Genomic DNA, 20505 nt, shown 5'->3' on the forward strand with positions numbered 1-20505 from the left:
CCTTCCCAAAGGGCTCCCAGCTGGGCAAGGGGTCCCTGTGTACTCAGGCCTTCCCATGCCTCACCCCAGAGGGGCTATGTCCCAGCGTGTGCTGGGCCATCCCCAGCTGCTGGGCCCCTGAGCCACTCCCCAGAGCAGGTCACATCCCAGCACTGGGTGAGGGATCCCTGTGTACCCAGCCCCTGTGCTCTGCCCCACTGCTGACTGAGGGGTCCCCCTATACCCAACCCAGAGGCATCCCTAGATAAGTAGCCCCTCAGGGAGCCCTCCCAGGGCAGGGCTTACCTGAGCCCCTCCTGCACCCCAAACCCCCTTCTCAACCCTCTGTCCCAGCCCCTTCCCCCCTAGAACCTGCATCCCTGGCGGAAGTCTTCCCACACCACCCCAGCCCAGAGTCCCCTACCCCTGCCACCTGCATGGCCAGCCTTTGGCGCTTTGGGGGGAGGTCTCTAGCCTGGATGCACAGCCCACACCTGTTCTACCCACTAGCCCCCACTCCCCTTCCAAAACCCCAGAGTCCTGACCCTCCCCCCGACCCTGCCCCCTGATCTCCAGAGAAGGGTGTGGGGCTGTCTCTGCTGCTCCCTTTGGTGGGGGCAGCAGCAGGGGGCCGGGGAAGGGACAGCATCGTACCCCCAGGGAAGGGGCAGGGCTTGGCCTGGGTTGCAGAGCCCCTCTTTCCCAGCTCCCCGGCGGCCTGGGGCAAGGCAGGTGCCTGACAGATCTCCACAGCTGTTGCCAAGAACAAGGCTTTATTTCCAGCCCAAGGTAGTGGAGGGGGGTTGTACAAATAACACAGGGACCTGCCTGCAGCCCTGCTGCCCCCAGCTAGGCCAGGAGGAATTGCCTGAGTCCTGGGGCCAGAGGAGATGAGGACAAGGCAGCTCTCAGGAGCCTCCAGAGGCAGCTGAGGATGGAACCCAGGAGTCCTGGCACCGAACCCACCCCCACGCTCCAGCCCCCTGACACCTCCCCTCCTACATTTGGGCCAGAACCCACCAGGCCCTGGGCACGAGGGGAAGGAGAGAAACCAGGAGGCCTGGTGGCTCTCCCTGACTTCACCTTGACCAAGTAGGGTCCTTGTGTGCCTCAGTTTCCCCTCACCTCTGGGGAAGGGGGAAATGACATGGCTGCACCAGCCTGTTACTGTGCCATTGTCCCTTTGCAGCTGGCCCCTGGGAGCAGTGGCTGCCTAAGCCAGGCCCATAGGCTCATGCAGCAGGCAGGCCAGATAGCAGCAGATGACCCAGGCCCGCCCCACCTGGGCCTCCATGGCCTGGGGTTGGACCCCGCGCAGGAAGCGGAAGCGCAGAGCCTTGTCGGCCAGGCTGGCCACACTGAGCACCTGCTGACAGGCTGTCCGCTGCTGGGCGCTGAGGGCCGTGGGGCCATCCCGCAGGAAGGGGGGCAGCTCCAGCGTGGCCGCCCCCTCCCCAGCCTGCAGGGTGGCGCTGCAGCAGAAGGCCAGGAAGCCGCTGGGGGCAGCCAGGGCGCAGCCCTGCAGGGTGTAGTGCTGCCGGCCCCGGCCCTCGAAGAAGAACTGGGCGCAGTCCAGCACCACCAGCGGGAGCCCCGCTACCTGCACTGCCTTCTGTGGCTGGAATCGCTCCACGTAGCGCAGGCTGCTCTGCACTGGCACCTGGGGGCAGAGCAGCAGCTCAGCGCCACCCCCATTCCCATGCGGGGGGCACTCCTGCCCAGGCCCCCTCCCGGGGGGGGATGTGACCAGCCTCTCCCATATATTCTGTACACATGCAGGTAGGGACAGCGACTCTCCCCTGCTCGCCTCTAGGGGGTGCTGGCTGCATGCGGGGCCTGGCTGGGCTGGGGTGGGGGTAAGGTCTTGGGGCCTGTGCCCTCTAGGGGGCACCAGGTGCCACCCAGCCCCCGGCCAGGGCGTGGCTGGGCTGAAGTGTGGGGCCTGTTCCCACTGGGGGTGCTGCTTGGGGTAGGGGTAATGGGATATGGGGCCCATCCCCTTTAGGGAGCACCCGCTCTCCTCTGGCCATAGGGCAGGAACCGGAGGGCTGGAGGACAGCCCAGGGGCTCACCTGGGCCAGCCGAGTCTCCATGAGCTGGGTCCAGTTGAGCCAGTAGCGGGAAGCGGTGGCCTCGGAGACGTGGAAGCGGAAGGCCAGGTCCTGCAGGAGCAGCCCCAGCCGCAGCCGCACAAGCACCAGGAAGAGCTGGTCCTCGGGGCTCAGGGCACTGGGAGGACCTGGCTCAGCCGCCCGCTCCGGCTCCTCCTCCGTCAGGAAGGCCAGAAATGTGGTCAGGCGCTGGGCGCTGCTGAAGCCGGTGTAAAACCGCAGCCACTTGCTGTCACCCCGGACGTTGGCCAGGCAGAACGCCCCCGGCTCAGCCTGGGCCTCCTGCTCCTTCAGCTGCTGGCTGACGGCCAGCACTGTGCCACTGCTGTGCTCCAGCTTCTCCTGCAGTGCCTGCATACTGCTCTCCAGCTGGTCCCGCTCACAACGCAGGTTCCGGTTCTCCGCCTCCAGCACTGCGATCCGCTGGCCCAGCTCCGACGCCAACGTCCAGCGTTCACTCTCGGACCTCTCCTGCGGCACACAGTGTCAGAGATGCGGCTGATGCTGGGGTGTGGCGCAGGGGCTGGGTACAGAGGGCCCCCTTGCCGAGCACCAGAGATGCAGCTGAGTCTGGGGTGTGGCACGGGTGGATACACAAGGACCTCTCACCTAGCACCAGAGATGTGGCTAGCTGTGAGGGGTGGCACAGGGATGGGTATTCTGGCACCCCTCATCCAGCACTAGAGATGTGGCTGACTGTGGGGTGTGGTACGGGGCTGGGTAGATGGGCACCCCTCACCCAGCACCAAAGATGCATCTGACTCTGGGGTGTGGCACAGGGCTGGGTTCACAAGAACCCCTTGTCTGGCACTGGGATGCAGCTGACTCTGGGGTGAAGTGTGGGAAGGTTGCCCCCATGAACCTCCTGCTCCATCCTTGCAGCACAGCACCCCCTAGCACCTGGCCCCTCACCTGTAGCTGCTGGCAGAACTCCTGGCTGGTAGCCAGCGCCTCCTGGGAGCTCTGCAGCAGCTGGTTCTGCCGATGCACTTTCTCCTGCAGCTGATGCACCATGCGGGCCAGCACGGCCGGCTCCTGGGGGACACTGTAGGCCCCATGGTCATGCTGCACAGCTGGCTGGGTCCTGGTCTGGTGCTGGGCATAGCAGGGTGACTCCCCCGCCATCTCCATCAGCTTGGCTGCCAGGACCAGGTCCCCTATGCCAGATGGGGCTTCCGCTGTGGGGACAGGGCACAGAGTGAGAGGACACAGGACTCCTGCCCACCCCACTTGTAATCACTAGACACCTCTCCCCCCCAGAGTCAAATATAGAACCCAGGTATCCTGGCTCCCACCCTCCCCAGCCGTAACCTCTATACCACTACCAGAGCCAAGGTGAGAACCCAGGCATCCTCCCCCTCTGTGGATGGTACCTTGGCCCTTGGGCATCTCTCCTGGCAGGCGGCAGCTGGGGTGTGGTCTCCGTCTTTGGGGCACCAGCAGGCTCCTCCGGGCGCCTCTCCGAGCTCTGCTGGGCACCTCATCCACCACTTCCTGCTCCGGCCCATAGTGCGGGCCAGAGACATGGCTGAGCTCCTGACACCCCTCAGTCAGGGATGGAGAAATGGGGGGGTAGGTTAGACACTCTCTGTCTCTGGCTGAGGGGGGCACTCCTCCAGCCCTGAATTCACCCACAATACCCCTTTCCTCCTACCTCCCCGCACTTCATTGCCCTCCCAACTGGGGCAGGATAACAACCTACTACTGCTGCCAGAACTAATGCCAGGAGGGTGGAACCACCATCTCGCTGCCTCGATTTCCCTCTGTGTGTATGGTGGGGAATGAGCCCCAGCCTCTCCCTCGGGGGTGCTGGGAGGGTCCAAACATAGATGGCGGGGGGGAGCAGGTCACAGAGGTGACAGGCCCGGGCTGCCCAACCCCTTGGACCCAGGACTCCGGGGTTCCGCTCCCGGCTCCAATTTTCTTGCACCGCATAGAGGCGGGGCGGGGGCTGCAGGTCGGGAGTGAGGGGCACCGGCAGGGCTGGTACCTGCAGCGGTAGCGGGGGGCTGGGCGGCTGCAGCATTCTGGTCCCTTAGCCTCGCTCTCGATCCAAGATGGCGGCTGATCTGAGCCTGCCCTATACGGGCCCAGCTGGCGCGGGGCGGGGGTGGGAGTCTGCCAGGGACAAAGATGGCTGCCATCGTGAGTGAAGCTGCGGCGGAGCCAAGTTTCCGCCAGGAGCTGAATCTCGGGCAGGGGAGGGACGGACACAAAGTAGCCAGGGCTCAGTTCCTCCCAGAGGCACGGGTGGGACCCAGGAGTGCTGGTGCCCCCCGTGGTCTAAACACTAATCCCACTCACCACCCAGAGCCTGCGATGGGACTCCAGAGTCCTGGCTCCCAGCTCTTCTCCAGCTTTGCCCTACCACCTGCCAGGATGCTGGCCTGGGTGAGTCACTGCCCTGTGAGGCATCTGCGGGAATCAGGTGTCCGGGGCTTCGTGGTTAGCATCTGTGCAGCGGGTACCTTGACACTGAGTGGACGCGGGGTTCTGTCCCTGGTTTTGGGAGGGGCGTGGGGGCTAGTGGTTAGCACAGGGGGCTGGGAGCCAGGACTCCTGCGTGCTTGCTCTGGGAGGGGAGGGGAGGCTAGTGGTTAGAGTGGGGTCCTGGTTGTTACCTGAACCCCCTGTGTCTGCGCAGTCTCCTGTGTTCCCTCATGTCAGTGACTCTGACCTGTTCTCATCACCTTTAGCTCTTGGTGCCGTTGAGATCAGACTCGGGTGCCAGCCGTGGGGTCAAGAAGCCACCAACTTTCTCCCGGGCATCCCCGTAGCCTCAGCTGCTGGGGGACTCAGTGCAGACCCACCCCCCCAAGCCGTGCCTATCAGCCTCCATGCATCTGCCTCCAACAAGAGGGCTAGGGGCAGCTTCTCGCCCAGATGTGAACCTGGGTGTCCGGCTGCGAGATGCTGCTCACCCACTTACTCATCTAATCACAGGGCTGCAGGCATCCAAGCTAGATGTGTTTTCCTCCTCGCTTCCCTGGCTCAGGGCCCAGGCCTGGCAGGTGCGGGATGGCCGGCTTGGGTAGTAAAGCCAGCCAGCATGAGGTGGACCTTGAAAGTGGCAGTGGCCTTGTTTAGATCTGTATGTGGGTGAGAGCCACGCTGGGGAGCTGAGATCAGAGCCCGGCCCTGACCCCATTGTGATCAGGGGTGACTCTGGATGGACCCTAGGGAGCTCAGAACAGTGCTGAATCTGGATTGACCCTGAGGAGGGGGCTGAGATCGGGGTGACTCCGGACTGATCCTAGGGGTGGGTCTGAGATCAGGAGTGACTCTGGATTGAACCTGGGCTGAGATTAGAACTTGGCCCTGCTCCAGCGTAGTCTGGGGTGACTCCAGATTGACCTGGCCCGGGGGAGGCGGGGAGACCCAGAATGACTCTGGATTGCCCCTCCGGGGCTGAGACTAGAACCTGGCTGTGCCCCCAGTGCCATCAGGGGTGACTCTGGATTGTCCCTGGGGCTGGAATCAGGAGTGACTCCAGCTTGACCCTGGGGCTGAGATCAGGAATGACTCCAGATTGACCTGGGGCTGAGATCAGGAGTGACTCCAGATTGTCCCTGTGGGGGACTGAGATCAGGGGTGACTCCAGATTGACCCAGGGCTGAGATTAGGAATGACTCCAGATTGACCCGGGGCTGGGATCAGGAGTGACTCCGGATTGTCCCTGTGGGGGACTGAGATCAGGAGTGACTCTGGATTGTCCCAGGGCTGAAATCAGAACCTGGCCCTGACCCAGGGCCACCAGTGGCAACTCGCTTTAGTTGGTGGGGAGGTGGCTGTCTCCCATGGAGGATGGGTCTCTCTCCAGTGCCCTGGAGAACTATGACTCAATCTCCCAGCCCATGTGTGGGAGTTCCCAGCCCTGGGGCTCTGAGTGGCAGCTCCGTGGCTGGGTCGCAAGGGATGCCTCCATCACTCCAGCAGCCACTCAGCCACCCAGGTGTTGCCTGCTGGCCCAGGGCAGGTAAGAAAATGGGGGCAGCTGCTCCCCACTCCTGGGGTCCTCCAGGGAGCTGCTCCTGCTGGGTGCCCAGCCTAGCTGGGGACAGGTGGCCTGGCCAGGGGGTTCTGGTGGCTCTGTGCTGGCTCTGTCCTTTGCTCTGAACAGCTCCAGTGTCCCCCTCCGCTGAGGCAGCCCAGGAGTGAGCCAGCAAGTGTGGGGCAGAGGCAGCTGGGGGGAGGGTGGGGTTATGGAGAGAAGGTGTCGGGGTGGGAGTGGTTCCTGTCGGGCTGGCTGGAGGAGGGGGTGGGGGAGGGAGCTGTGGGGCTGGGTGGAGGATAGGGCGGGGGAGTGGTTCCGGGGGTCTGGATGAAAGGGGGATGTGGAGGGGCTGGGGGTGGTTCTGGAGGGCTGAGTAGAGGAGTTGGGGGGTAGAGGGGTTCCATGGGGATGTCTGGGGCTGGGTAGAAGAGAGCGTGCATGGGAGTGGTTCTGTGAGGTTGGGTGGAGTGTGGGGAGATGGAGGAGCTGTGGGGTGTCGAGATTCCCTTGGGGGTTGGGGGGTTGAGAGGCTCCTGTGGGGCTGAGTACAGGTCCACACAGTGGTGGGGTCTCACCCCCCCGGCCCTCAGGCTCAGCACAGGGCAGGCACTGGGCCACCTGCCCAGCTCAGGCCTGGGCTCCCGTGGCCAACCGGCTGGCTCTGACTTTGTCTGGCCTCAGTTTCCCCATTCACTCTGAGCCCCCTTCAGCTGCTCAGCTGGCTCCTCCCTGCACATGGACAACAACCACCCCGATGGGGCCCGGCTCCTGGCAGCACTGGGGTCCCACCCTCCACATGAGAATCAGCCAGAGCGTGTGAGGCGTAATAGTGGGAGTAATTATAGGAGAGCGAACAAGCCCAGGTGCTGTGATTGCCCTTGGCATTGCCCCAGCTCCCTGCCACGGCAGGAGGATGGAGGTGCTGAGAGGGGGCAGGGGCTCGGCTCCACCCAGGGCTGCAGCAGCAGTAAAAAGCCTGGCCTTGTTTTGTTCTGAGAGCTGCCCTGGCACTGGAATCCTGTGAGGCGGCTTTTAATGACTCCTCCGCGGCCCACTGAGCAGAACAGTCTGTTTGTGGGGCAAGCTTAAAATGTGCGCACACGTGCAGGGGGCCGTGAATCACACTTAAAGCGCTTGGGTGTAAGCTGCTGGACTGCCTGGAAGGAGCAATTACAAGGATGGAATGCCAATGACGGCAGAAGCCAACGCCACGGCATGAGGCCAGGCGAGCGCAGACACGACAGGGCAGCGAAGAGGAGTTCCCCCAGGATGCTGGAGCTGGGACACAGGCCACATTGTTTCGGCTTCTGGCTCTGCACCTGCCCCCCTCCGAGTCACGCTGCTCTTGGTCTCATCTTGAAGTAGTCAGGAGAACGTTCCTGACTTTGCCCACGCGCTTCGTGCGGGCGGCTTAGCCAGAGAACCGGCAGCCCTGGAAGGAGGCAGCCACACAAAGCTGGTTGGGGTTCCCCATGGGAACCTCTCCTCCCCCAGACTGCCAAGGGAATCTCTGCACCCCATGGCCCCTCCATCTCCCTCCGCTCCATCCAGCCCCACAGAACCACTCCCCCGCGCCCTGGAAGCAGGCCTGGATTTCTGAGCAAGGAACCTGCCTGCTGCTGCTTCACCCTAGTGCATTCAGGGAACCAGGCGTTTGCAGCCATTCTAGCATCGGACGAAGCGGGTGTTTGCCCACGAAAGCTGATGGTCCAAAATATCTGTTAGTCTATAAGGTGCCACAAGACTTCTTGTTGTTCTCGACGCCGTTCTTGGTCACCCAGCCATCACACCAGCCGCCTCCGAGCCATTTCTGCTCCAAGGGATCAGCCGTCAATGGACCATGCTGGCTGAAACAGGCAGCATAAGAACAGAACATAAGAACGGCCATACTGGGTCAGACCAAGGGTCCATCCAGCCCAGTATCCTGTCTGCCGACAGTGGCCAATGCCAGGTGCCCCAGAGGAGGTGAACCGAAGACAATGATCAAGCGATTTGTCTCCTGCCATCTGTCTCCAGCCTTTGCGTAAAGGCTAGGGGCACCATACTTTACCTTAGGCTAATAGCCATTTATGGATCTAACCTCCAAAAATTTATCAAGCTCTATTTTAAACTCTGTTAGAATGCTGGCCTTCACAGCCTCCTCCGGCAAGGAGTTCCACAGGTTGACTGTGCGCTGTCTGAAGAAAAAATTTCTTTTATTAGTTTTGAACCTACTACCCATTAATTTCATTTGGTGTCCTCTAGTTCTTATATTATGGGAACAAGTAAATAACTTTTCAATATTCACTTTCTCCACACCATTCATGATTTTATATACCTCTATTTTACATCCCTCTATCATATCGCCCCTCAGTCTCCTCTTTTCTAGACGGAAAAGTCCCAGTCTCTCTCACCTCTCCTCATATGGGACCCTTTCCAAACCCTTGATCATTTTAGTTGCCCTTTTCTGAACTTTTTCTAAAGCCAGTATATCTTTTTTGAGGTGAGGAGACCACATCTGCACGCAGTACTCAAGATGTGGGCGTACCATAGTTTTATATAGGGGAAGTATGATATTCTTCGTCTTATTCTCTATCCCTTTTTTAATAATTCCTAACATCCTATTTGCTTTACTGACTGCCGCTGCACGCTGCATGGATGTTTTCAGAGAACTATCCACTATAATTCCAAGATCCCTTTCCTGATCTGTTGTATCTAAATGTGCCCCCATCACATTGTATGTATAATTGGGGTTATTTTTCCCAGTGTGCATTACCTTACACTTACCCACATTAAATTTCATTTGCCATTTTGCTGCCTAATCACTCAGTTTGCTGAGATCTTTTTGAAGTTCTTCACAATCTGCTTTGGTTTTGACTATCCTGAACAGCTTGGTATCATCTGCAAACTTTGCCACCTCACTGCTTACCCCTTTCTCTAGATCATTGATGAACAAGTTGAACAGGTTTGGTCCCAGGACTGACCCTTGGGGAACACCACTAGTTACCCCCCTTCATTGTGAAAATTTACCGTTTATTCCAACCCTTTGTTTCCTGTCTTTTAACCAGTTTCCAATCCATGAAAGGATCTTTCCTCCTATTCCATGACCACCTAATTTACATAAGAGCAACAGCAGCTCTGGGTGTTGGTGGAGGATGAAATGTCAGTAACTCATCCCATTCGCACTGCTTGGCTGGGTTCCAGCCTGGCTGCTGCTCTGGACATGACACAACAGCCGGGCAAAACTTTCCTGAGACCTTGCACAAACTCATGACAATGACACGTTTGTCCTTTGTAAATGCAGGAGTGTATTGAAGACCTTGGCTTGCGCCAGCCCATAACGAAAATGCCCCTCCCTCGGAGATGTACGATTAGGCAAAAACTCTAAAACAAATCCAAACAAAGCCACGTTTTGCCCCATGAGCAAGTTCAGTGATTCTGTGGCCAGACAGGACCACGGCGATCGTATCGTCTGCCCTCCTGTCTAGCACTGGCCAGAGACTTAGAAATGGGCAGTGACGTGTGTGTGCCATTGTCCCCTGGATTCGTTTCTTTGTTCCGAACGTGCGCCTCATTTCCAGGCTGACGGTATCTCGTTTTGACATCCCACTGTTGGATGGTGGCTGAGTTTCTTCTGCTAGACTGGAGAGCCCATTCGGAAATAGCTGTTCCCCACAGATAGACTGGGACCCCGTCACCCCGAACCTTTCCACTAAGCAAAGCAGACAGGGTTCAAGTCTCTCTCGGGTGGGTTTTTCTCACCCTTGAACTATTCTCCTGGTCCTTCTCCATCCCCCATTTCATGGCTCATGGTCCTCCCTGAATGGCATGCACCAGAGCTGGGTGCTGGATCCCCACAGCGCTGGCAGCACATCCAGAGCTCACGTGGCCTCCCTGCTCTCTCAAGATTCCTCTTTTGACGTGCCTCAGCCTGGCACAGGGAGCTCACATTCAGCCAAGTATCTGCCATGGTTTCCCAGTTTTCAGGGGGGTCCCTGCTTTCTGTGAGAGATGCCGTATTCCCAGGTGGCTATGGTGACATTTAGCTCAGGATCTAGGGGAAACCTCCAGCACATCCAAGATCTGTATATCTCCCCAGCGAGTAACCAAAGGTTGAACATCTCTAAGCCGACACCCTTGGGACCTGTCTGGTGCCGGACTACAGGAGGGCAGTATCGTCTAGCAGCATTAGCAACCCTCCACTGCTTACGAGGCTCTGAGATGACATTGAGGGGTAAATTACAGCTAAAGAACAGCCCGGAACACTGGAACCCAGGACTGGTGGCTGTTAGCAAACTTTATGGGACCGGGGGAAACCTGGCCCCACCTATAAGACATTGTCATCTGGCTAACGCAAATCATGCTGGATTGCAGAAGCTGCCGGACGAGAGTGCCGAATTAGAGAGGTTCGGCCTGTACCACGGTCCCACACCCTCCACTTCGGGCAGAAATGTGGATCAGGTTTGGGTGCTTTGCTCTTATCTCCCTGGGGAGGCCAGACCCACCTAAAAGCATCTCTCGCCACGTACCGCACCCAGGTGGGATGCTCTCTGTTAAAGACACTGCTTGTATTGGCAGGATGGGGGGAGGGATGGATTAGTGGTTAGAGCATAAACCAAGGGTTGTGAGTTCAGTCCTCGTGGGGCCTTCCAAGGTTCTGGGGCAGGTTAGATATTTAAAAAAAAAAAATCTGGGAGGGATAGGTATCGGTCTTGCTGTGAGTGCAGAGGACTGGGCTCAATGACCTCTCGAGGCCCCTGCCAGCTCCATGAGGTACATATGACAAGTCTGGATCTGGAATAGGCTCCCCACAGACGCCGACCCGCCAAACTTCCTGCTTTCTGCTCCAAGGCCCACGTGAGTCTCACCATGGCCTCCAAGTGTGTTTCGCACCAGCTGTACTAAAACAGGACACCCCACCCCGGAGGGGCAGAGGGAACAGCGACTCCATGACTGATGTGTCCTAACCTTGGTGACGGCAGGACAGGGTGGTGCTGGCTCTCGGCACTGCAGCAGGAGGCGTGAGATTGTCCTGGAGAAGCCTCAAGGGGGTGTCTGGCTCAGCTCCCACTATATGTCCATCATCCCTGGCCGGGGTTTGCTGGAGTGGTCCTGTGAAGCCCCACAGATGGCTCGGCCACGGCTGCCCAGACCTGAATTCTCCTCCCTGCGAGAACGTTTCCCGACAGCTGACCAGGACCTCTGCTGCTGGAAGCTCAGCTGCAGATCGTAGACCGGCCCAGCCCACCTCTGGAGACCACTCCTGTCCCTCCATCAGCTGGCCCCTCTCTGGACCAACCAGGCCCATTTATCCAGCTTCTCCCCATTGGCTGGTTTGTCTGAGCCTCCTGCCCTGGCCAAACACAGCCTGGGCTTGGCTTACCCCAGCCCTGCCATGAACAGAGTGCAGCTCCTCTCCAGGGACGGACGGACGGACAGACAGACAGACACACACACAGGGTCATGGCTGAGGGTGACGCTGAGGGCTCCCGCTGTGTCTAATGGCCCCTATATCTCGCCCCGTTCCCAGCCCCAGGATGTTCAAGGACTATTTCCAGTACAAAGGGATCAGCTTCCCTCGGGTCATCTACTCGGAGCAGGGGCTGCAGGCGGCAGAGAACAAATTCCAAGTCCGGGATGACGACATCTTTAATGTCACCTACCAAAAATCAGGTACGATGGAGCTAGAGGTCTGGGAGTGGGGCCTAGTGGTTAGCGCGGGAGCTGGGAGCCAGGACTCCTGAGTTCTCTCCCCAGCTTGGGAAGGAGAGTGGGAACTAATGGTTACAGCAGGGGTAGCCAGGACTCCTCCTCTGCCCCCCCCCCGAGAGGCCTTTGCAGGCTAAGGGATGGGGGCTGGAGATTCTGAAGCCCACGCGCTCGGTGGCCGGGAGCAGGGCGGCTCCCTGTTCTTCATAGCAATGCTCACCACATAGAGGCTGTTGCCGTAGGAACCGTCTGGATGCTGGAGATCCTGAGCCTCATCCGCAGCAATGGGGACCCCAGCTGGTGCCGCACGGTCCCCAACTGGGACCGGGGGCCCTGGTACGAGACCAACCTGGGCCTCCGCACCGCCCAGGGCAACCAGTCACCCCGGATCATCAGCTCCCACCTGCCCATCCACCTCTTCGCCAAGTCCTTCTTCCAGTCCAAGGCCAAGGTGCAGTGCCTGGAGCCGGCTTGGCTGGGGGGCTCGGCTGGGGGGACATACAGGTCAGCTGCCAGCCCTGGGGGTGGGGGCAAAGGGCCCTCAGTGCCACACCGCCAGGGTCAGCTGAGAGCCTGAGCCTCTGGGTCTGCCCTAGGCCCCTCTCCAAGTATGGCTCCCAGGGGCCCAGCCCCCCATGTCAGCCCCTCTCCCAGCACGGCCCCCAGGGGCCCAGCCCCCCATGTCAGCCCCTCTCCCAGCACGGCCCCCAGGGGCCCAGCCCCCCATGTCAGCCCCTCTCCCAGCATGGCCCCCAGGGGCCCAGCCCCCCATGTCAGCCCCTCTCCCAGCACGGACCCCAGGGGCCCAGCCCCCCATGTCAGCCCCTCTCCCAGCATGGCCCCCAGGGGCCCAGACCCCCATGTCAGCCCCTCTCCCAGCACAGACCCCAGGGGCCCAGTCCCACCAGGGTCTCACCCCCTGCCCCCCCAGGTGCTGTACACGGTGCGGAACCCCAAGGACGTCGTCGTCTCCTTGTACCACTTCTCCCAGATCTTCCGCCCCTACAAGTGCCCAGGGCAGCTGGATCAGTTCCTGGAGCAGTTCCTGGAGGGGGATGGTGAGTGCCAGGGGCAGGGCGGAGGGGGAGGCTGCACCCCTCAGGCTGCCCCCATGACACCCCCGTCTCCACCCTTCACCTTTGTAGTGCCCTTTGGCTCTTGGTTCGACCACGTGAAGGGCTGGCTGGAGCTGCGGGACTGCGAGAACTTCTTCTGGATCAGCTACGAGGAGCTGCATCAGGTGAGGCTGCCCGCTTGTAAGGGAGAAAACCCAGCATCTTGCCCCACCCCTTCACATGAGGTCCCGCCCCTTTCCAAAGGCCCAACCCCCCACTCCCTCCAGCCCCTCCCTCCACTGGCTTGCTCTCCCCCTACCCTCTGCCCAGTGAACCTGAGGTTGGGGTTGTCTCTGGGGTGGGGTGCAGGGGGAATTGGGGTGCAGGCCCCGGCAGAGTTTGACCTCAGGCAGCTTACGGAAAGCAGCCAGCACATTGTCCCTGGGGCTCCTAGGCGGAGGGGCCAGGGGGCTGTGTGCTGCCACTGCCAGCAGGGCACTGCTCCTGCAGCTCCTATTGGCCACAGTTCCCAGCCAATGGGAGATGTGGAGTCGGTGCTCGGGGCGGGGCAGTGGGTAGCAATCCCCTTGCTGCCCATGCTGCTCTGGGCTGCGGGCACATGGCCAGGCCTCCTGACAGACCGGCCTCCATCACAGTCAGGACTCTGGGATCCCATGTCCGAGGCATGCCCTGGGCTCCCCTGTGACCAGCCCGAGGCAGGCTCAGGGATTCCCTCCACCACCCCGCATCCCCTCAGCCAGGGAGTCCTTGCCAGTTAGATCCGCCCCCTTCTGAAGGTCCCCAGCATGGCCTGGGGCCTCTCTGCCTCAGTTTCCCCACCCCCAGAGCGGTCCCTGGGGAGGCCCTGCTACCACCGATCCCTGCCCCTGCCCCTGCCCCCACCCAGGACCTGCGGGGCAGCGTGGAGCGGATCTGCAAGTTCCTGGGCAAGGACCTGGACACGCAGGCGCTGGAGGCCGTGGTGGAGAACGCCTCCTTCCAGGCCATGAAGCAGAACAAGATGAGCAACTTCAGCTTGTCCCCCAGCTGCTTCCTGGACCAAACCAAGAGCTCCTTCCTGCGGAAAGGTGAGGCTGGCCCAGCGGGTCAGAGGGGCTGGGGCAGGGGAATCTGGGGGAAGAATGGGCCTGAGAGTCCTGGAGGAAACAGAGCCTGGAAGGGGGCACCACAAACCTGGCATCTGCCTCAGTTCAGAATGATAGGGCTGTGGATCGGGGGTGAGGGGCACTGGTAAAGTTGGGGGTCAGGGCTGGGCTGGGCTGGGCTGGCAGGGCCTGGATGATGTGGGGTTGCAGCCTGTGACACCCTCAACTCTGTCTGTCTCAGGGATCATTGGGGACTGGAAGAACCATCTCACTCCAGCACAGATTGACCAGTTTGACCGCGTTTACCGGGAGCAGATGCAGGGGCTGGATGTGACCTTCCCCTGGGACGAGCCGAGAACCTCCCAGCCCTCCCCATCCCCCACTGACTGCTTGGACCCCCAGCCAGGCAGCAACTGACACAGGAGGGAGTGCAAGGCACTGGTTAGAGCAGGGGGCTGGGAGCCAGGACTCCTCGGTTCTCTCCCTGTCTCTGGGAGGGAGTTGGGGCTAGTGGTTGGAGGCACTGGGAGCCAGGACTCCTGGGTTCCAGCTTTAAGGATTAAAGAAGGGATTCCCAAGGATGGGTGCTGGGGGGTGTTCTCGGGCAGTGGGACCAGCCTGGGGGTGTCCATATGGGACAGGATGGGCTCAGAACTCTGCTTTCCCCAGCAGCTCCCTGTGCTGTGAGCGGGGGTCTGGAGTGGGTCTAGCCAGTCGGCCACAGGTCCTGCACCTCAGGGGAGGGTGCTCTGCACCCCTTGGGGTGATCACTTGGGCGGGGCTGGGCCCAGCAGATGGATCCCCCCATAGGTCCCTGCACTATTCAGCCCCCATAAGGTGTAGTGGGGGGGGGGGGGATGTACTGAGTTCCCCTCCCCCAGGATCTGCCCTGCTCTGAAATGAGATCTGTAGTAAACACGGCACAATAAAACTCACGTCTTGCTGGACAGCCAACGTGGCCCCTCGGGGGCTGGTTATCCAGGGACCCCTCCTCTAGTCACCCTCAGAGCAGCCCCGTCGCCTTTGCTCGGTGGCAGATGGCCCCGTGCCCAGGCACCCCCCCCGGGTCAGGTGCCTCTCGCCAGATGCTGGCTGCCGACAGCAACTGAAGCAGAGCCCAAGTCATGGCCCCGGCGCTTTTATTGTTGCAGCTCGCTGGACAGGCTGGAGCAGCAGCAACATACATCGCCAGCAAGGCCTGGCACAGCTCCATCCATGAGGGTGGGGGTGCGACGGTGCCCCCCCCCACTTCCCCCAGCCCACGCGGTGCCCCTCTCTGAGCCCCAACTGTGCCATCCCATGGCAGGAACCTGGAGAGCTGCACGTGACCCTCCCCAGGGTCACTGCACGCTGGGGGGAGTCCCAGCACCCCAAAACCCCTGGAGGCAGAGGTGCCACGTGCTCCCATCTCACTGGGGACCCATTGTTCATCCCTCCCACCCTTCCCCCCTGAGATGCTGAGCTGGTGGGGGGAGCAGAGCTGGGGTAAGGCCCTGGGGCTGCCCTGGTGGGCAGCTAGGGCTTCACTTGCTTCCTGGGTCAGTGGGTCAGGGCATCACTTGGGGAGTGGATATGGGGCCTAGCCCTTTGGCGCTGTCAGGAACAGCAGTGGGCTCAGGGGCTGCAGGGACAGGTGGGGCTCTGGGACCCACAGTTCTTAATTCCAACACATGCACCCTGGAAATAGCACAATCCACGTAGGGCCGCCCCTGCATCCCAGAAATGGCATGATCCATGTGGCACAGCCCTCCTGCACCCCAGAAATGGCACAGTCCAGGTTGGGCCGCTCTCCCTGACTCCAAGAAATGGCACGATCCAGGGCAGCTCCCTCTCACGTTAGAAAATGGCACGCGCTCTAGGGCTGGTCCCCCACCCATCCCACCATATGAGGTGACCCATGGGCACCACCCCACCTTAGCACATGGCATGCAGGGTGCCCCCCAACCCCAGAGAATGGCATGACCCATTGAGAACAGTTCCCTCCCCGCCCTAGAAAATGGCACATTCCATCTAGGGTCACTTCCCCCCATCCCAGCAGATGTTGTGATCCCTCTAGGGCACCCCCTCTCTGCATTGCAGAATATTGCAGGACTTGCCCCAGACCCATGGGCACATCTCACCCAGGCTCTAACCCTACAGAGAGGGTTTGTGCCCAGCCCCCACCTGCCACGTTCCCGCCCCCGGACACCCCTTGTCCTTCCACCCCGGTGCTGACTGAGTCACCCCCCCATTCCCTGCAGCTGTGGATTTACTCTCCCCTTGGCTGCTCCCCACCCCAGCACCTGAGCACTCAGCCCAGCTATGGCAGAGGTGGGGAACAACTCCTCACTCCCTCACAGGCCCATTCCCTTATACCTTCCCACCTTCTCCTCTGCCCCCCTTACCCGCCCACCCAGGATGTCTCTTGCTCCCCAGTGTATCTCCATGCACTCCCCAGAGTCTCCCACCTAGATTTCAAGAACTTTCTCATGAGGTGGGGGGTGGCTGCAATTCTGATCCTCCAGATCCCTCCAGAACCTCCCTACTATGCAGCTCAGAATTCCCACAGGTTATGAGTCCTCCCGGGAGCCACCGGCCGCACCCCCTTCGTCGTCCTCCGCCTCCTCCTCGAGTGTGCAGAAGGCGGAGTGGTCCTGGCTGTCGAAGCAGGAGCTGCTGAGGAAGGGCTCGGCCTGGGCACTGGCCAGAAGCTCGGCCCGGTGGCCGCGCTGGTGCCGCAGGAGGCTGTAGGCGCGGGAGAAGAACTTATGGCAGACGCCGCACTGGTGGGGCTTGTGGCCCTGGTGCACCTGGCGGTGGCGTGCCAGGTCGGCCAGCCGCTTGAACTCCTTCCGGCAGAGCACGCACTGGAAGGGCCGGGCGCCCGTGTGGGTGACCTGGTGCTGCTTGAGGTGCGAGAGGCGCCGGAAACGCTTGCCACACTGCCCGCAGGGGTAGGGCAGCTCGCCCGTGTGGATGAGGAAGTGGGTGGCCAGGTCGTACCTGCTCTTGAAGGCTCTGCCGCAGACGCTGCACTCGCAGGCTTTGCAGGCAGCCGGGGGCGGCTCTGCCCCCGGGGTGGCCTCCCCATGCGCCCGCCGGTGGCTGGCGAGCTCACCCGCCTGGCAGAATCGCTGGTGGCACAGCGGGCAGCCAAAGGGCAGCTCCGCCCTGGCCCCGTGGGCCCGGCAGTGCTTCTTGAGGTAGGAGGAGAGGCGGAAGGCCATGCCGCAGTCGGGGCAGGCGAAGGGCTTCTCGCCAGTGTGCGCCAGGTGGTGGCGCAAGAGGGACCACGGGCGGGCGAAGAATTTTTGGCACACGCTGCACTGGTGCCGCTTGGTGCTGCCCGGCCTGGCCCGGCCCCGGGCATTGAAGCACTTGTGGGCCTTGAGCTCGCCCTTGGTCGCGAAGGCCTCCTGGCAGGCCAGGCACAGCAAGGTCCAGTCCTCCTGCAGCAGCACCTGCTTCTCGCCTGCCTTTGCGCCCGGCTGGCGCAGCAGCTCGGACGGTGCCGGGCAGCAGGGGCGCTGGGGGGCGTGGGCGTGCTGGTGGTGCGCCAGGTGGGCCGGGCGCCGGAAGGCTTTGTGGCACAGGGGGCACTGGAATGGCTTTTCCCCGCTGTGCGTCAGGCTGTGCCGCGCCAGGTAGTAGGGGAATTTGAACTGCTTCCCGCACACCCGGCACTGGTGGGAGCCGGGCGCTGCCTCGGCCGGGAATGGTTCACCAGCGGCCGGGCTCAGGGCGGGACGGCCACGTGGGCGGCACTGGTGATGCTGGAGGCCATGGGCCTGGGCGACGCGGCGCTGGCACAGGTCGCACTGGTGGGACAGCTGGCGCGGGGGCTGGCCCGGCAGTTTCTCTTCCTGAAGGGACTCGGGAGGCAGCCCGGGTGCAGGGGAGGCGGTGGAGGGTGGGGACTCGGGTGGCTCGGTCTCCATTGTGGAGAACCCTGGGGGGGAAGGACAATGGGGGGAGGTCAGGCAGGGAGCAGGGAATGATGGGACATGCCCCCCAGTCTAGCAGCACTGCAGCATAAGGCCTGATACTGATGGTCATCCTGAGCTCCCTCCATCCCTGTGACCTGTGCTCCTGCATCCCCCTGGTGCAACCCCTGCTGAGCGCCCCCCTGCTCCTGCACCACAGCACCCCTACTGAGCACCCCCCGCTGAGCCCCCCACTCCCTGCACCACAGCACCCCCCTGCTGAGCCTCCCCGCTCCCTGCACCACAGCACCCCCCCTGCTGAGCCCCCTGCTCCCTGCACCACAGCGTCCCCCACTGACCACCCCCCGCTGAGCCCCCCCGCTCCCTGCACCACGGCATCCCCAACTGACCACCCCCCTGCTGAGCCTCCCCACCGGTCCCTGCACCACAGCGCCCCCAGCTGAGCACCCCCCTCTGAGCCCCCCCACTCCCTGCACCACAGCGTCCCCCACTGAGCACCCCCCTGCTGAGCCCCCCCCACCGGTCCCTGCACCACAGCGCCCCCTGCTGAGCCCCACCGCTCCCTGCACCACAGCGCCCCCTGCTGAGCCCCCCCCGCTCCCTGCACCTCAGCACCCCCCGCTGAGCACCCCCTGCTGAGCCACCCCACTCCCTGCACCTCAGCACCCCCCGCTGAGCACCCCTGCTCCCTGCACCACAGCATCCCCCACTGAGCACCCCCCTGCTGAGCCCCCCCACCGGTCCCTGCACCACAGCGCCCCCCGCTGAGCCCCCCCCCGCTCCCTGCACCACAGCATCCCCCTGTTGAGCCCCCCCCAGCTCCCTGCACCACAGCACCCCCCTGCTGAGCCACCCCCTGCTGAGCCACCCCACTCCCTGCACCTCAGCACCCCCCGCTGAGCACCCCCGCTCCCTGCACCACAGCGTCCCCCACTGAGCACCCCCCTGCTGAGCCCCCCCACCGGTCCCTGCACCACAGCGCCCCCTGCTGAGCCCCACCGCTCCCTGCACCACAGCACCCCCCGCTGAGCCCCCCGCTCCCTGCACCACAGCACCCCCCGCTGAGCCCCCCGCTCCCTGCACCACAGCATCCCCCTGCTGATCACTCCCCTTCTGAGACCCCCCTCCCTGCACCACAGCACCCCCCGCTGAGCCCCCCGCTCCCTGCACCACAGCACTCCCCTGCTGAGCACCCCCCTGCTGAGCCCCCCCCACTCCCTGCACCTCAGCCCCCCCCACTGAGCACCCCCCTGCTGCGCCCCCCCCCCCCGCTCCCTGCACCACAGCGCCCCCTAGTGCCGCCTCGACTCCAGCAGCGGCGGGGGGGGGGGGAGCGGGAACAGACCGACTCCCACCCCCATCCCAGTGGGGCGGGGGTCTCTCCACCGCGTCAGTGTCACTAGCACCCGGCTCGCTCCCCATCCAGCCCTCTAAGGGTTCACCGCCCCTCCCCCCCGCCAGGCTCCCAAGCGCTCTGCAAAGCGACACCCCCCCACCTCCCCCATGCAGCATCCCGGCCAGGGCCACGCCCCTCTGGGAGCTCCCGGTTTTACCTCTGCCAGCCGCGGGCTCCGTGCAAGGGCGGGTGAGTGTGTCTGTGCCGCAGCCAACCTCATCCCCCTCAGAAACAGGCGCTGCGGCTCGCACACGCGAGTGCAACGGGAGGGGGGGCAGCGCTCCTAGAGCCTCTTCCGGGGGGGCGGGGCTAGTGGTCAGCACGGGGTGCTGGGAGAGCCAGGACTCCTGGGTTCTCTCCTCGCCCTGTGGGGTGGGGGGGGGTTGGTGGTTAGAGCAGGGAGGGCCGCAGCCAAGACTCCTGGGTTTTCTCCCCAGCTCTGGGTGGAGAGTGGGGGCTGGTAGCTCACAGTAGCAGAAAGGCAAATATTACAGGGCAAATTGAATAACATTGTGTTGACAATGGGCCCTTGGCGTTTTTGACTCAGTCAGCATGATGGGACCCGATCACGAATCGGTCTCTCTGCCCTGCTACAAGCCCTCTCTGGAATTGCCGCTGCTTTCCAAAGGCAGCCTGGGGGTGTGAAATTCAAGCCCGAGGTCCATTCCAGTAAATTAAACCCTAGGACCACTGCAGTTCCTTGCAGGTTCCTGCTGTTATGCCCAAGGAATTGCCCCAAGCCCTTCCCTAGCTCAGCTGGGTCAGTGATTGATTCTACTCCCTGTTAAATTCAGGCCAGGGATAAGGTCATGAATATTATCTCCCTTCACCCTTCCGCCCATGAACAGTGCCTCATGTTCTTCTGCCCAGAGAAAGCCACCTGCAGGCAGGAATCTCTTCCCTCTTGGAGGCTGTGATCAAGCCGCCTTGTGGCAAAACCAGCTGGGGATAATTCAGGGAAGTTCTCCCTTGGCTTGGCAGGCTTCGAATTTTATGCCTAGATGCCAACAAAGGTCAATGTCACAGCACACGTTCAACCCAGTGGCAAAAGATTCTCAGCCAGAACAATTGAAATGTACAGCCAGGCAAAGGAAGGAAGATGGGGCTTGAGAGCTTGATTTAAGGCCATTTGCTCAGCCCAATAGCAGGCACGCTCAACCAGTTGTTTTCGAACGTTTATAAAGTTTTATCAGGTCGAACCTCACTCCCGACAGTCATTAAACTCTTGTCTGAACAGCCCTGCGTAAGTTCCT

General features: G+C 61.9%; 3 protein-coding genes across 5 annotated transcripts; 1 reads left to right on the top strand and 2 right to left on the bottom strand.

Moving 5' to 3' along the window:
- Window positions 1-740: 740 nt before the first annotated feature.
- LOC142024495 (uncharacterized) lies at window positions 741-4147 on the bottom strand. 2 transcript variants are annotated; one of them, XM_075016555.1, is made up of 5 exons: window positions 4081-4147; window positions 3464-3626; window positions 3003-3268; window positions 2052-2561; window positions 741-1639 (listed from the first exon to the last, which is right to left on the bottom strand). In XM_075016555.1, the coding sequence occupies exons 1-5, from the start codon at window positions 4114-4116 to the stop codon at window positions 1193-1195; spliced, it is 1422 nt and encodes a 473-aa protein (XP_074872656.1). In that variant the 5' UTR covers window positions 4117-4147; the 3' UTR covers window positions 741-1192. The 2 variants fall into 2 exon arrangements, with proteins under 2 accessions (XP_074872656.1, XP_074872655.1); XM_075016554.1 differs by having other exon boundaries at window positions 3464-3635.
- Window positions 4148-4303: 156 nt separating this feature from the next.
- On the top strand, window positions 4304-14874 carry LOC142024177 (sulfotransferase 2B1-like). Of its 2 annotated transcripts, none has more exons than XM_075015903.1 (7): window positions 4304-4481; window positions 11594-11736; window positions 12015-12223; window positions 12704-12830; window positions 12918-13012; window positions 13735-13915; window positions 14175-14874. In XM_075015903.1, exons 2-7 carry the CDS (start codon window positions 11601-11603, stop codon window positions 14348-14350), a joined length of 924 nt encoding a protein of 307 aa, XP_074872004.1. In that variant the 5' UTR covers window positions 4304-4481; window positions 11594-11600; the 3' UTR covers window positions 14351-14874. The 2 variants fall into 2 exon arrangements, with proteins under 2 accessions (XP_074872004.1, XP_074872005.1); XM_075015904.1 differs by having other exon boundaries at window positions 13659-13915; window positions 14175-14369.
- Window positions 14875-16349: 1475 nt separating this feature from the next.
- On the bottom strand, window positions 16350-19532 carry ZNF579 (zinc finger protein 579). The gene is made up of 2 exons (XM_075015902.1): window positions 19410-19532; window positions 16350-17861 (listed from the first exon to the last, which is right to left on the bottom strand). Exon 2 carries the CDS (start codon window positions 17848-17850, stop codon window positions 16483-16485), a length of 1368 nt encoding a protein of 455 aa, XP_074872003.1. The 5' UTR covers window positions 17851-17861; window positions 19410-19532; the 3' UTR covers window positions 16350-16482.
- Window positions 19533-20505: the final 973 nt, after the last annotated feature.

Source organism: Carettochelys insculpta, chromosome 22 (genome assembly GCF_033958435.1).
Source record: "Carettochelys insculpta isolate YL-2023 chromosome 22, ASM3395843v1, whole genome shotgun sequence".
NCBI classification, from domain to species: domain Eukaryota; kingdom Metazoa; phylum Chordata; order Testudines; family Carettochelyidae; genus Carettochelys; species Carettochelys insculpta.